Here is a 17,029-nt window from a genome sequence, read left to right as displayed (position 1 = left end):
ATTATCACTGCATTTTACTGAAGAAAAAAAACAAAAAGGGACAATAGTAAGTTATTAATGATGTTAGCATATGACTGCTCCTCTCATCCTTCAGCCTATTACCAACCTGAGCCTTTTTCATGGAGATTCTCTTGCAGCATAAATGAACCCAAACTTTCATGGTTTTAGACACTGGAGAACAAGTGCTTCAAACTCGACATAATGCAGACAAAGTTTCAGGTCTAATAGCAAGGAATTGAACTGTCTATTTAAATGATACCTTATGAGTACAGACACACTCAAAGCTTGACAAATGAAACCTTGTGTGGGCCAGTTTTGTCACAGTGTTTAATAACCTCTTTTTGATAATTTAACATATCCTGTATTTTATCACATCAGTTACTCTGCTGAAGAAAATGTTAAATACAAGGACTAGAATGAGAAACTTGCTGTCATGGCATATTTATTAGCTGACACAATTTCAGTTTTGTTCCTCACCTCTCACATAAACTGCAATCATCACACTTTACTGAGTTTACAATAGAAGAATTAGGGAAGTAATAGAGAGGTAGAAAAAATTCTGTACAAGCACAGAGGAAAAGAAATCATGTGGAGCATAAGAAAGAGCTGTTATGGATCAGAGATATAGGGAGGGCCCTTCAGGTGCTGGATGCTGCAGAAATCAAAGCTTTTGCACCTACTTTTGCAGCACTGAATAAGAAGGAAGAAACCAAGCCATACAAGTAATGAGGCTGTAGACAAGACAAGCAATCAGACTAAAACCAAACCATAACAAACCCACAGAAACCACCCTCTCCTCTCCAAGTACATGTTTCAATGCTGAGTCATTCTGAAAGTATTGCAGAGTAACCAGAGTTGGCTTGAGGGTTAAAAATGGGAATTTAACATCACTGCTTTGGTTTGTATTTTACAGAGCCAGAAGCATAATGTATTTGTCAGGTCTTCAGGCAGAAAAACGAAGTTGCAAAAATACCAAGAGAGAACGTTAAAGAAAACTGAGAACTCAGAGAAATAGCATAGTTTCATATAAATGGCAACCCTTGGATTTTGAGTGGAGGCAAATCTAGAGCTACAGCTAAGGCAAACATTTAAATCTAATGTTGCTTTTCAACTATATGCCTCACTTCAGTCTGACTAGAGGGATCTTATCATCTTATCTTATGCCCTGCTCCCTCCTCCCGAGGACACAAAAGACTGAGGGCAGGTATAGATTCCTTCAAAAGTTTCCTCCTGTATGCACTTCAAGCAATCCTGAAAAAGCATTTACAATATGTGTGAAACTACTGATTTTTACCGCCCACAAGCATAATTCTGGGGAGAAGGATTCTATGTAGAATCCTCCAGAGTATAAGGGAGCTTCAGAGCTTCCAGTCACTGAAGTTGCTGAGGAATATGCAAGTGAGGTTGCTCAGAGAAGTTGGAGCAATCTAATTTCCCTTTTCTTTTGTGTGATGGGGGAACTTAATTCCTGCACAAAAAAAGCATTAAGCTCTTAATGAGCATCTGGAGTTATTGCACAAGCAAACAAATATGAGCCCTTGTTTCACATTGGAAAGAGCACTTTTTTCAAACCAACTATTAACCCAGCATTGAGATGATTTCTATACAATATTTCCACAAACATTCCCTGAGGGTTTAGAAGCGAAATTCATGAACATCTGTTGACAGAAAGCTCACTCTTATTATCATGTATCTGGCTTTTTTATTTACAAGCAACTGAGAGGGAGCAAGGGCCTGTTTCACAGCCCCTTTTCTCCACATAGGAGGTTCCTGGGATTGTGGGCAGATAGAAAATGTAGAGGCATCTATTTATCATTCATTGAGATGTTATTCTGTCTGCACCAAAGGCAGTCACATTTATCTAAGAAGGCTGTTGAAATTCTGCAGTTTGGCAGGAACAATTTTCAAGTAAAACTGCAGTTTCCCATCACTGCAAATCAAGTGGCTTCTATGATTCTCCATGAGAAGAAATGAATCCACTTCTTATTGTCATCTTTTACTATTTTCAGAATATTTTCCTGTAGCCTAGCACTGACCTTTCATCTTCTTAAGCAGATGAAAAGATGGAAAGGCAGGCCTTGGCATCAGTGAAAGCTGGGCACCTCTCCTAGGACAATTAAAAATGAACCTGTAAAATAATTCACTTTCATTCATCCAACTGAAAAAATTGTAATTAATTTCCATCTGATCAGAAAGTGTCATTAAAAATTAGGACACCTTCCTCATTTCAGAGAGCAAGAATGGACACTCCTTTTTGTCACTGCACCTGACTGGAGGTCTTCCTTCTAAACATTGCCAGCCAGTGTAGTCCCAGAGGCTGTTTCTGTTTTTAAAGGATTCTCAGCCTTTCTGAATTCACCACAGAGCTCCTCAGTCACTTCTTGTCCCTCCATACACACCACTTCAGTTGTGTGCTTTACTTGTGCCACGTATGACACAGCATCTGCACGTCCAAGCACTCTGAAGATGCTGTGTCTCCTTCATTTCAGTGGATATTCAGATATTTCCTTAAGGCCTTTTTGAGCTCTGTTCAGAGATAAAGGAAATATCTTAAGTAATGTGCATGATTAACACTCCCGTGGCCTGCTTCAAGGGTCAGCTTAAAGAGTTGTTTAAGGATGTAGATTTCAGGCAAAACTAAAGTTCCAACTGCAAAATGTAACACAAGTACTTATAATAGTACTTATAACACTTAGTACTGATAATAGTGAGGAAAAAACCTACAACAGCGAAGGAGGATAGAGCCTTGTGCATACAAAGCAACATATATTAAAGTTTTTCCCTTTTCACTGTGTTTCACAGTGGATTAAGTGTTTTTTTCAAATTTTACATGCCTTTATTCTTTCTCTTTCCATCGTGCTAATCACAATTTGATTATTAAAACTCATATTATTTATCACCTCTACTGACAGAAATAACTGAAAAATTTAACCATTCAAATGCAGAAAAAATCATAAAATTTCTCCAAAATTTATGCTGTCTCAAGTTTGACAATGACTCTGACTCAGCTCAATTCAGAAAACAGTGAAAGATACATTTAATTTGAATCAAGATATTTTTACTAATTCAGCAGAAAAAAAATGAATACTGTTTAAAATGACCCACTTATGCAGTTTAATAGGTGAGGACCAAGCACCTGGCAGCTTTTTTTGTTTAGTTATGAATTACAGCAAAGCTATCTTCTCTTCAGAGATGCTAAATTGCAGTACTAAATTAAAATGCAGCTTTCACAAAGTGCCACTTTTTCCAGTGCAAAATTTATCTCTTTTATAAAAACTATTGTGTTATTTATATCTCTGAATGTTTCAACAGCTAAAAACAAACATTTTGGCTTTAGTTCAAGGAAAGAGCCACCATTCCAGCCCCTCAGGTTGTTGAGAAAACAAGAAAAAGTGAATTAAAGGCTCCAAAACTGGAGGAGAAATGAAATAATGAGTTATTTATTGTTTAAATCTCATGACTACTTAATGCATGGGTCTGGAAATAATTGCCTTTCTTCTAGAAGAAGTATATTCTTCTTCCTTTATTTTTGGTGTGGAAAAAAATTACAGTTTAGGTGGAATACCATAGCTTGCACAAGTTATTAATTATTTACAATAGAGATGAATATGCTGACATCCTTTACGTCTATGAGAATACAGTGATGAACTCAAAGCATGAGCCTGGACTGAATAAAAATAGCTTGAGTACGTATGAAATAAAGTAACAGATCTATTAAGAAGACATCCACCAAAATAATTGATTTATAAAATTTCAGCCATATAAATAATACATATCTTTGAAAGATATGCTAAGAATGTTAAAATCTAAACATTGTATTTAATTCTTTTACAGAACCTCAGACAGTTTCTAACAACAGAGTCTAGGGGCAATGGGCTGAGGGTTAATTCAGTGTATTACACAGTGTTAATTCAATGATTACAGCCTGAGGGCTGGAGAGGGATGTTGCATGGGGTGGGGAAGAAAAGAACATTTCCCTGTGAACAGCATATACTGTTCCAGTCCTTAAATCTGCACAACTAGCAAAACCAACCCGAGTAAGAATAAAGACTATTCTTCTGTCTGGGCAAGAATACACTCAACACCTTCACTGTTCTATGCACAACTAGGCAGTCTCAGAGCAGCACACTGTACTTAGGCAAATCCTTGCAATTTAGCTTCAAAATCTGCATCTGTGATGCATTTGAGAAGCACAATTTTACAGTTTTGCACCCCTTTCCCCCCTACAATGACATGTGACAAGGACACTGAGGGCTTGAGCTTGCTTATGCTAATTTGTAAGGTTTCACTGTCTACTTACCCACTCCTCCTCATCATACTCAGAATGATGGGGTATGGAGTCCTGCCTTTTGATGTGAGCAGGATGATCCTGGTGCTGCGCATCAGCCCCTTCCTCTGCACTGTTCCTGGACACAGCTGGTTTCTTGAGCACACAGCCAGGCCGGGCCGTGTACAGTGCTAAAAGGGCACTTCTCACCAGCTGGTCCTTGAACGTGTGCACAAATAACTCCGTCTAGGGAAAAAACCAAACGAATGGAAAGGTTAGACCAAAGAATGTGGTATGGCAGCAAAGCTGTGTAACACTGAATTATCCTTAGGCAGAGCAGGTATTTGTTTCAGGCCTGCCTGGAAGGCAGAAAACAAAGTAGGCCAACAAATATTGAGGAAAATTTCAAGAGTTTTAGAGATCACATTCTACAATCCCAGTGTTCTAGGGATTAACACAGGAGCACATTATCTGTCATAGAGATCATAATATTTTCACATTTTATTTGAATTCCAAATTTCACCTCAGAGGCAAGCCTCAACAAGAACCACCTCCAAGAGTAACCAACCACAGCATGATAATTTCTGAATAAGTTTAAGATAAAACACAATTAACCAGTTCAATAATCTCTCTAAATAAAACCCACCACTCTACAATGCTGAAATAGCAGTATCTGCAAAAGCAGTGTTTCCACAGATAAATTTTACTACTGGTAGGTGTCAACCCAGATATCATGGTAGGTGACACCTGATTTCAAGCTTGATTTTGTGTATATTTTAAAGAAAGGACACTCTGAAGTTGTCTTCTCGGGTCTTCTGAAGATGCTATTCAACCTCTGTATCATTTTTCTATGTTGACTGTTACAGCTGGCATTTTACCGTATTTTCTAAATCCTTCAACCTCCCTGCATTATGCATCTCCCTTCCACCTCAACAAGGCAAGTATGCCTTTGTGCACACAATCTTAATTAAACAGGGATGTGGGAAGATATGTAGATAAGAGGCTGTAGATCCAGCCTCAACCAGCAGGAAATGCCAGAAATGAGGGTTGCCCAGCCAAGCTCTGTTCAGCCCTTATGTGCTGCTTATGCAAAAACTGGAGGGAAAAGTAGCCAAAAAAACCCCAAAACAAACAAGTGTCAAGTGCCAGCACCTCCCTGGAACTCCTGAGAAGATTCCTGGAAGTCTTTTCTCCCAGTTTCTGCACTTTTTATCCTATCCCTTCTTCATACTACCTGTTCATCTTTTGTACCCACTCCTACTCAACTTCTTTTTCTTGCCTTCCTGTCTCAAGACCCTCTCAAAAGTTTACAGATATTTAAGACAGAAAGGCTCTAAAAAATTAAAGGTTTTCTTAAGGCTCCAGCTGCTAGGTGAGGTACTTAAATGAGAAGTTTCTACCTTTCCCATTTTCATTATGTTTACCAAAAAAATACTTTCTGAATCGTTTCACATGGAGGGGCTGAAAATTTTACTCCAAATAAATCTCTACAGTTCTAAAAATAAGAACTGCAGGCACATCTAAGAAAAATTATTGATTTTTTAAAACCAAAATCAGACCTGACTTGGGATTCTTTAGACTTGGCAACACTACTCATCTCCCTGGCAATATTACCAGACCCATTCCTTCTCCTCATTACTAACTTGGTGCCTGAGGGAAAGGCCATTTTTTAACAGTTTTCTCAGGACTGTCTCCTCGTTGTCCTGAATTGCTCTGCAGGACAATTTCAGTTTTCTACATTTCCAACCCAGATGGTGCATGCCTGGAGAATGACTTAGTCTTTGGGGAATAGTGCTATCACACCCCACCATTCTTTGCCTTACCATGGCACAATGAGATTTGAGGGGTTGTGTGGTAACAGCAAAGCTCCTCTTCAACACTCTTCTACAGTTCCATAGCAAGAGAGTTGAAACTCCATTACTTGTCTACCCTTAAAAACAGCAATATCATGGTTTTGCTGAGGTTTCATATCTATCTCCCCCACAATGTCTGTTTGAGAAAATTTCAGGTTTCTGGTTCAGAATAACACTCAAAAGAACTTTACATTTCAAAAAAATATGAGAATTGGATAGCTTGATGTAAATAATGCCCACTAGGACTGCAAAGTTTAAGTAATATAATTATATAGAAATATTTTATAGGGAAATTTAGTTTTTAAAAGAAAATCAGTACAGAAGTGCGACTCCATTTTTCATGCAGTAACAAAATAATTCTGTAATTAAATTCCATTCAGAGATCCCATTGGTTTAACAGCAGTCTATGTTTTAACTTCACTTTCTAACAGCTCAGTACAGCTAAATTTGCAGAACATCAGTATTTATGAAATTGCACTGAAATCACAAAACCAGTCTATACAAAGAAATAAAAACTCTGCAAATTCTTTCAGATACTCTACTAAAGAGTATTTCTGCAAAAAAAAGATAGGCATAGCTGGAAAATTAATTTATCAAGCCTTCTGCAAGCTGCAAATGCTGATACACTTGTCGATAGCTAAAGGCTTCCTTAATCAACTAACAAAAAGTGATGATAAAAGGTTAGTCTCAGGAAAACACTACAGTAAACTGTAAATTATATATGGAGATGCTTAATAGGAGAAAATAAGCTCCTTTTAAGAAGCAGCAGTGGAATTATTTGATTTAATTTTCCACTTTCAATCCATGCAGCCAGTCCTTCCATTTCCAACATGAACACTTAAATGTAATTCACATTATTGATAATTCAGATTTACTCACTGCTACCTAATAATTATAGAAAGAATTCTTATATATATCAAGTGATATGTTTTTTAATAAACTTGCAGAATTTAATCACCAGGCAAATCATTTTTATGACTTCAAACAGATGTTTAATTTCTAAATATCTATCCAGTTAAACCATAAGAGCATTTATTTTTTACATATAAAAAGTGCAGGAAAGATGGAATAGCAAAGCACTACATATGCCTCAGGAGCACAAGCAGATATCATGTAATTATACACAGCAGAGCATGTGGTACTCTGTGTTAAATACAAGCAGGAACACTCCTGGTAGTCTTGGTTCTCCAGTACCGTACCAGACTATACAGACAGAATATTTCAAGACAGCAATATAAGGCTTTGAATTAACCATGAGGGATCTAATTTCAGTATTGTGTGGGTTCACTGAGTTTAGGGCTTTGAAATTGTATTTCCCTTTCCTGAAGCTGTTTCTTGGTCTCTCTTCCCCTCTTTACAAGCAGCTGTCCCAGCACACTTGCTTCCTCAGCAATCCACCCTATTTGTCTATTATCCACCTTTTCCTAAGAGTGCATTTGGTAATAGACAGGGAAGCAGGTATTGAACCACTCCTGCTGCAGTTGTTCAGACAACTGGATTTGTCTCTTCCAAGCAAAAGGTGAAGGCTAGACAGACATCCAAGGAGTACATGGGGTGAGACTCCTTCTTCTGGGAATCTGAGCTCATGCACTAGCAACTTAATCCTGGTCCTGAAAAGCTGATATGAACACACTCAACTAAGTCACCAGCTATAAATGTAAAATACCTAAGACTTTAGCAAACTGAATGAATTGTCTTTTTTGTCCCTTTTTTATAGCCAGAGTCTCCAGCGAGCCATGGTTCAAGCAGTGCTTTAGTACCATGGCTGCCTGCCTCTGAAATCATCCCCTCCTCCTGTCTAGAGGCAAATGGCAGAGGAAATGCACATTCCTCAGCAACCACTCCTTGGATCTTCAGAACAAACCCTTCTTTGCCTGATTTGCTTTGCCTGTGCATACAGATTTCTTTGAACTAACCTCTAACAGAGCAGCTTCACTCTTCTATGCACAGCTAAAAATGCCCTCCTGCATCCAGAGGTACACTATAATCGCTACAGTCCCCCTCCTTAAATTCCTCTGTTTCATTTCCAGGCTGAATTCTGCCTTCTTCCATCACCCCTGACACTCAGAGTGACTCCACATTCTCAGTGTGAGTGTGGATTCACACATCTGCCACTGAGAGCGATGTTCCTCTCCCCCACGCTCTTCTGGAATGCCTCCACAGCAAGTGGCCAAGCTCAATATTCACATTTGAAACCCTCCTATTGCACGAGGAGCTGCTGGGGTAATGGTGCTCAACAGACCACAGGGCTGTCACTTCCCAGTAGCTGAAGATACATGGAAATGGTTATTGATCATGTTATTGAGCCATACTGGGATCACACTACTGAAGGGATGGCCCATGGGGAAATGGGAAATTCTTCACAACCTCTCAGGTCACAGGGTTCATATTGTTATTCATACAAGGGTTCATATTTTTATAGGGTAACATATGCTGGGAAGCACTACAGGCTCCAGCTAATCTCCATTATCAGTCTGTGAGACCAGCGGGGGACATTATGTTCTCTAATTTAAAACTAAAGGAACTAGAATGAGGAAGAGGTTACAGCTACAGACAGATATAATAGGAGAAAGAGAAATAAAATTTGAGATCTCCTAGAGCAAATTTCCCAGCTTCTCCTTCCAGGCTGCATCACCATTTCTGATCATGCTGTTATTCTAAACCTTATACACCAACCTGGCTTGAACTACCTCCCATAAGCAGCAGCTTGAAATATAATAGAAAGAGAATTAAAAAAAAAGACTTCTCATACTACAAAATTATTTATAATTTTTGATATTTTCATAAACTCCAGTATGTAGCCACTAGAGGATAAAGAAGCTAATGAAATTAAATTAATTACACTTTTACATAAAGGCAATATTTATAGATTTCATTAATTTTCTATACAGAAGGCCTACAGAAATGCTAAATAACATTATTTTTCTAATAACAACATTTTGATGCTTATTTTAGCTGAGTTTATTTAACATTTCCTGATGCTGTGAAAGTCAAATGATCCAGAAACCCTCCCCCGTTCCTCCCCAGCAGTTAGAGAGACTTGGTTACTCCATTTTCCATTGCAGTGAGGATTTGAATCTTACTTTTTCTGAAAGCATCTTTAAAGAGTTCTTCAAGCTGTCTGGAGAACGCTGGCTCGCAGAACTGAGCAGCAGGTCTGCATGGCTTGATATGAGAGGCTGCAGGTGACTGATGTTGCTGAGAACTTCTTTTGCCTTGGCTGTGTTTTCAGGTGAATAGTAAATACACTGGTATCCAGTACTGTGATAACAGAGAGTCACATAATGTCAAATTCATTTCTGCCATTAACAGCAATGCTTATGGTGCTAAAAATCTTACCACTACTTTTGCAAAAAAAAAAAAAAAAAAGCCAGATGCCTGAACTTCATAGACACCACTGATCCTGCATTTAAGGGTAAAAACAAACCTTTCCTTGAACAGTAAAAGCACAAACAGCATGAAACAGCCTACCACCACATGCGCCAAGTAATACAGTGCAAAATTCCTTTGAGTGGGTGATCTGAACATAAACCTCCATGTTTTTATGTGGTATTTTTAAACACTGTAATTTTAGAGATAGAAAATATTTGACAAAGTCAGGTAATAATACCAAAGAGCATAAGGCTCCTTATTCTTCCAACTGAGCTCCCCAAAAGAGAATTAACTGCCTCACTGAGTCTTTCCAAGTGGGCCATTAATGTTGAATTGATCAGTGGCCCACAATGTGTTTTGATTGGCCTCAGTGATGTCCAGGAAGAGATGATAAACAGAGTTATCTCCAATAAAGAACAGGCATCTGATTTGCAAGAAGAGACCAGCAATGGGTGTGGAAGTGAATTACTTCAAAACCATACAAATGCACACTGCAAACTTTCTACTTTCCACAGTTCAAACTACTGCAATTATTTTGCAGGACTTCTCCTATCCCTCTTTCTTCTTTTCCTCCCTACAAATTATGCAATATCCTCTTACACCACTGTTCTCAAACACCACTTCAGACAGCATGCACACACCCACTGGCTCTTGCCCGCAGCCCACAGCTCCTCACCTGAACCTCTGGTATGTTACTCTTCCTTTTATAAAGCCCTGGTTTAGTCTTTCAGAGAAACTAACCAAAATCTTCTGCAGCTTCAGATTAAAACAGGAAAAAAAGAAACCAAGCACCTCCTGGCACATCACCAATGCCAGAGGAATGTACATACTACTCCCAGCTGCTTCTGTTTGTATCTCCCTTCTCTCCTTTTTGTCTCAAGTATTGCAGTCCCTTCAGCCATTTCATCACTGATTTATTTCTTAATTGGCATACCAAGACCAAACACTGACACTTGTTCAATCCTCTGAACTTCATGCATTCCCTTTCATTTCAGTCTTTATCCAGATCTCTTCAGTACCCCCAGTTCCCCTTTGTGCCTTTTATTGAGTGACTTCTAGTTCCTTCTCTTTAGTTTTCTACAAATTAGAAACTAAATCTTGATCAGTCCCTTCCAATTCAGCATTTTCTATGATTCTGGCAAATAAGGATAGCTTCAAGCAGTTTTAAAATTAAGGCTCTTGCTCACGTATTTATATACTCTCAATACCCAATTCTAATTTTCTATTCCCCAATATCCATTCTATTTTCTGTCTTTCACCAATGTCTTCATTCCTAGATACAATTCTTTGTAGAGGCAATCAGGATTAATGGCATCTAACTGCCACTACTACCAGCCACATCTAAATTACGACGCATCTCCAACTTACATGAGCTACTTGTGTCTACTAGACCCATGTCTAGTAGAAGTCATAATTCTGAGTATTTCAGCAAAGTGAATAATATAAGCTGTCCCTCCTAATGAATTAGGAAAAACAAACAAACCTCTGTCCCTCTGAGTAATAAAGAAACTGCCACAGTTCTGCCTTTGAGGTGGATACCCTGTTAGTGAGATGACTTCCAGAGTCAGACCTAGCACTACATCCACTGGAACCCTCAAGCAGCAGGCTCAGTAGATAGGGCAGGGACAAAGAGTAATAGTCTATGTTAATTGCAGTGAAGACATAGTCTTAAAAGTCTTGACACTTCTCTAATTCCCCATCAGGCTTTTTCCTCCCTTTATCAAAAAGTCCTTTTTGCAGGCTGAATCTGGCTAATGCTGTTATCAAGTTCACTGTGCACATACTCCTTTCCGGGATTTCCCTCAGTCTTTAAATCCTAGATAGTTTTCACTGATCTCCCACAGCCCTAAGCTTCACTGAATACTGCAGCAGAAAAGCTACAGACACCACTTGTTAAGAAAGAGGGCAGTGACACCAAAGGTGTGGGCAGTTCTCATTGCAATTAAGTAAATCATAGCTTTTAAGTAAAGGAATTAGTGAAGAGAGAATGACTCTTCAGAATGAAGTGCACTACCAGACTGGTAATTATTTGGACAATTTAAACATTTCCAGAACCCTAGAAAGCATGACACAACTTCAAATATTTAGTTCCTCTCATAATTTGAGAGCAACTTCCTCAATTCCTCTAGAAGAATGTGTAATTATTTTTCAGAAACAACACATTTGAAGTTTCTAACTGTTGCGTTCACATTGTTGCATGCATGACTAGCTGAGGTTTTCTGTGGCCTTACCCTTCACAAACAGATATTACTACTCACAAGTAAGTGGCATTCCCTCCTCTGCAGCTACTTTTAAAGCTTAGTGCTGCATACAGCTCTGGTATGTAAGCACTGTTAGGCAGAAGAGGCAGCTGCCTCTTACAGAGAAACTTTTCACAGGTGTCCTAAGGCACAAACTGGATGAAACTTCTGCATGGGGTAAAGGCCACATGGGTAGGTCCACTGCAGAATAGCAGCAGCATAATGAAAACATACCTCTCATATGTAAATTATGACTCAGGTACCTTTTGAAAACTGTATAATAATGCTTTCTGGGTAAAGTTTGAAAGCTTTCACTAAGCATATAAAACCACACTTGATCATTTCCATATATTGGCACCATCATTAACCATGACCACATGAATGTCAGCGGTCATTTCAGTCCTAAACTTGCTTTAAGGACATTCTTCAGATCACATACCAGAAAATTTTCACCTAAAAGGAAAGCCCTTCTTGCTCTTATTTCAGGTCGTCTTTTTTTTTTATAATGTGCCTTTCATAAAAATTGGATATGACATTCCTGATGGTAATAAATGAGAGAAGAATTGCAAAACCACTGCATTTTTGTTATTATATTATTATATTAATATATTATTATATTATATATAAATATTATTATACAGGACCTTCCCTTTGTGTCTGCACAAAGATTCACATTCTGTGTAATAGAAAAAATGCCAGATCTATCTTCACATACACATTTTCCACATCCTTCTGTTTGATAAACTTTCACAAAACATATGTCTCAGTCTTGTTTTTGTTTTGCAACTGCAAATGCTACCAGATAACTGTTTCTCTTTGTCTGTTAATTCCACAAGTCTAAGACTGCGCAAGAAATATACTGCAATATGCTGATACTGCTGAATATTTTGATAAACTGCTCTAATAATCAGACCGAAGGTCAAAAACATGCAAGGCAATTCTGTCGCATCTTGACAGCTGCTAGGATTGGCAGAGAACTAATCTCTTCCCACATCTTGCAATAGGTCCTCAGCTCAGTTAGCCTAGAGAAAACAGCTGCTCAATCTGCATTTTTCCTGTTCGTTCTGTATTCTGACTGATATCGCAAGGTGTCACTTCTTCACAAGGTGTCACTTCTTCACAAGGTGTCACTTCTTCCTTCAACAAAATCTTCAGAAAATCTAGCCCCATCATAAAACAGGAAATTCAAATGGCAAAAGGCGCCCCAGGGGACACAAGGTGTCCTCAAAACCTTTATGCAGCAAAATAAACAGGAGCATGCAAAGTAGCACTGTTGTCGCCAGAGTGAAATAAATTTGTCCATTATAAGATTGAGAATGTAGTAAGAAATGGTTCATTTTCTGAAAGCTGAGCACTGTGAGAACTGTAATGGTACTTTATATCATATGACTTTAAAGGATTATGTCTATTATATTATTTATATCTAGCGGCTTCAGTTATAAATTATTATGATAAAAACCCACAAATCACTATTGCAACTACATTAATCAGATAGTGAAGGAGAAGATAATTTAAGAAATGTCTTCAGACATTTTCTTCAGCAGAAAACATGTACTTTGTAGGCCTTCATATGATGGGGATGAGGCTGCCCATACCAGTTTGCTGACAGCAGAACATTAACACCGATTTATTGATGCATCTTATGTGATCAACATGATGTACATGTTTCATTGGCAGGTTTCAACATCAGAGGTGGTCAGGGAAATGAAAGATTTTTGAAAATTTAACAGGGTTTTTATACTGCGTAGGGCAAGCAAGACCCCCTCAATAATACAGCTTTCAAAGCAACTAGATCTGCTGAGTTTTGTTTGATGTTAATATTAATGCCAACTCCTATTCAACCTAGAAGTCAACAGCAGAATTGAATAATTTTCCTTTTATTCTCTATGATATTTTATCCATGAAACTTTTTTGAGCGTTGACTATAATGGAATTAATTTTCTGTGGACTGTCATGATAATTTAGATCAGAGCACTCCCTTCCCGTTTTCCCTTTGGAATGCTGTAACACTGCAGTTGGCACCATCAGCTGGAGCACTGAGCAGTCACAACTACTGAAAAAATCTCAACAGCCATAGCAACAAACACAAATACATCCAATTCTTAGGAAAAGATGCAACTAACACTTTGGTGCATATTCAACAGTGAACAAAGCATTTGAACTCCACAATAAACTGAAACCTTTATTTTTGATTAGTCTTATTTTGGCTTTCTGAAGAATAAGAGTAGTTTGTTTTTTCACAGGGTACTAAAAATACTTCTACCTTAGCATACACCCAGGCCTGTCAGAAATAAAGCTGCTACCTTAAGTTACAGTTTCTGTATTTAAAAATTGTCTACAGGTACATTCCTCTTAGCACAAGAGTTGCCAAAGAGATCCCTCATTCTGAACAGCAGGTTTTCAAGTACTGATATACCTCCTGCTTCCTAAAATACAAGGAAAAAAATCATAATTTTGAACCATTAAGGTTGCAGAAGACCTCCAAGATCATCGAGTCCAACCTTTGACAGAACAACCACCGTATCAACTACACCACAGCACCGAGTGCCAAGTCCTGCCTTTTCTTGAGCACTTCCAGGGATGATGACTCCACCACAAGTCCCAATGCACAAAAACTCTTTTCATGAAGAAATCCTCCCAACCTGAACACCCTGCAGCACAGTTTGAGGTAATTTCCTGTGTTTATTCAAAATTAGTCTTAACACTAGAAGTAGAGCGTGTTTCAATTTTCATCAAAGCAGGGAAAAAAAGGGAATATTTTATGAATGCAATGTTCAATCCTACCAGATTTTAATCTTCCATTCATTCAGCAGGATAAACTGTTTTGTTATTCAGTGAGCTTATGGCATTTTAATGCAACCTTAATGGTATTTTCCCAGCTACTGGAAAAAATACTTACTTTCGTCTTTCAGCCTCAAATTTACTCAGCAGTTTCCGGAGACCACCATTCTTAAATCCTTGGAAATGTGCTGCTGGGGCTCCCACAGTGATAACATCATACAGAGCATCTGGAATGGGAAGAGAGGAACACAGACATCTGAATGCTCCTATTCCTAAATCATGGAAACACTATGACATCTATTGCACAAAAAGTAAGGATAAGTCTATATAATTTCCAGGGAATAATTGATAATCCATGTCCCAAGAAGGCCCAAGAGCTAATCAATCTTTCTATACATCCACTGCACATTTTAAAAAGTTCATTTGATTTATGGCTATATCTAAATTATGTGCCACTGAGCAGAACAATATTCCAGCTCTGTCAGTACAAAGCTGACAAGTAAATTGGCCCATTGCGTATTTCATTCTATTGCCCCTTTCATTATTTAACTTGTAGTCATGTTGAGATGCACAGATTCAAGCATTTTAGAGTCAAAAGAGACCATTTTGATGGAATAGTCTGACTGAATAATAGAGACTACTGAATCACAGCTAATAATTCCTGCATCAAGCTTGTCTCTTGGTTGAGTGAAGGCATCTCTTTGTTTAGGCATCTAATCTTGATTAAAAGATTTCAAGTGACAACAAATTCACTGCATTCCCAGAGAAGTCAATTAGGCTAGTAAAAATCCCCATTCCTTTTCTAGCTTGAATTTGTTTAGATGTAATGTTACTGTACTTTCAGATATAATGGTGTTTAATGCTAAATTGGTGAGCCCTGCTCTATGACATAGACTTTTTATATATGTTTATAAACACAAAGTCAGTTGAGAAGCTACCAGAATAGGAAATAAATCATACCAATGAAATGCTTGCTGAGAAAACAATCTGTTGTATCTTTCTGTATATACCTGGTGCCTTATGACATAGGGGATGAAGTCTTTGTGTGGATATATGCTTACAGAACTGGAGGTAAAACATCATTTTTCAAAGAGCTCGTCACTGATTGTCAGGGCGGAGATGAAGATTTAATTACATCCCACACCACATAACTATTTTTTCTAAGTTTAAATTTACATTTACAGTAAGTAGCTGTTTTGTACCTGAACTTACTGGAGGTACAAAAGTGCAGTTCCGAATGCCTCATCCTTAAAATGTATTTCTAAAGGAAATATTACAGGATGTTTTTTGAGAATTGTTTTATTCCTCAAAGAAGTTTCCCATGTAAATTAAAATCTAGACCTCTCCTAAAATAGAACTTGCATTCTGATGATAAATATGCCCAGAAGCATGAGCACTGTACAAATGATTCACAGTTAATGAACTATGCCTTACTTCCTGAGCTGAATCTCAGAACATATTTGCTCAAATTGATTTGAGCTCTAATGAGTTGGTGACTCTTCAATATCCACTTAAAAGGAGAAGGGACATAATTTCATTCGCCTAAGGTGAGCCTCAAGATTCTTAAATAGCCCATTATTTTAGGTCTTTATACAGATTATCGCTAACACATATTCTTCAGCTATTAGGACTCCACTGATACTTGACAATAAGGAGGAGGAGGAGGCAGTCAGTGTCTTAAACTGAGCAGATGCAAAACAAAAATCACTTCAGTTCACCAAATCTATTTAAAACAAGCACGTATTGCAAACAGGAACAAAAGCAAAGCTATGTCAATATATAGATTTAAGTTCTCTAGTATGATGAACAGAGCACAATGTGGGGTTTATCAAATGGATAAGGATACCATTGACCCATAGGAAAACAGTATTTTTCCTCAAAGCTACTCCTACTGAAAGCTTAAGCACACTTTCTCTTCCATTCCAGTACTCAATGACAACCCAAACAAAAGTTCAGGAAAAGCAAACCTATTATTATACACATCAAACACAAAAGAACACACATACCAATGTGTATATACAATGGATGGGATTAAAATCTATCTTGCATTCCCGAAATTAAGATATCTGATAGTGTAAGGGTTAATGACACCTCTATGGATCATTAGCTTGTTTAAATGCCACCTCCATGAATTTTTATTCTTCCCCTTCCAGTATCATTCTCCTGGTTATATTCCAGGTGTCCTTTGATATATGCCAAGCAAAGCATGAGCTGAGAAAGACCAACTTCATATCGAAGTCCTGCCTAATCCAGATCAATTAGCAATTGCTACAAACTGCTTAGACTGCATATATCTAATACAAGACACAGGGAAGAACATTAGTTAAGCAACAGAGGCAGAGTTTTATAATTTGAAGATCCAAATTTGGAAGACAACTAGAACAATTCTAACATTTATCTCTTCCTGTACTCTTTTTGATTATCAATTAATGATGTGTGCCAAGCAAAATGGTTTTGGAGAAGAAGGGAGAAAATTCATAAAAAAGCAAAACAAAACTCCAGTACTGTAAAAGTTG

General features: G+C 37.9%; 1 protein-coding gene across 16 annotated transcripts in view; it reads right to left on the bottom strand.

Annotated features, from left to right (window-relative positions):
* The window catches only part of INPP4B (inositol polyphosphate-4-phosphatase type II B), a 266,205-nt gene that overhangs the window by 92,596 nt on the left and 156,580 nt on the right, over window positions 1-17,029 (bottom strand). For all 16 annotated transcript variants that reach the window (XR_012580530.1, XM_074541858.1, XM_074541860.1 and 13 more), the window contains 3 exons: window positions 14,632-14,740; window positions 9,204-9,381; window positions 4,301-4,513 (listed from right to left, as the gene is read on the bottom strand). Coding sequence is in view for 15 of the 16 variants with exons in the window: in XM_074541858.1 (XP_074397959.1) it covers window positions 4,301-4,513; window positions 9,204-9,381; window positions 14,632-14,740 (500 nt within the window). In the remaining variant the exon portion in view is untranslated. The remainder of the gene's footprint in view (window positions 1-4,300; window positions 4,514-9,203; window positions 9,382-14,631; window positions 14,741-17,029) is intronic.

This window comes from Zonotrichia albicollis, chromosome 5, assembly GCF_047830755.1.
Source record: "Zonotrichia albicollis isolate bZonAlb1 chromosome 5, bZonAlb1.hap1, whole genome shotgun sequence".
Lineage (NCBI taxonomy): Eukaryota > Metazoa > Chordata > Aves > Passeriformes > Passerellidae > Zonotrichia > Zonotrichia albicollis.
Note: the sequence above shows the minus strand (reverse complement) of the source record. Positions and strands in the feature narration are given on the sequence as shown.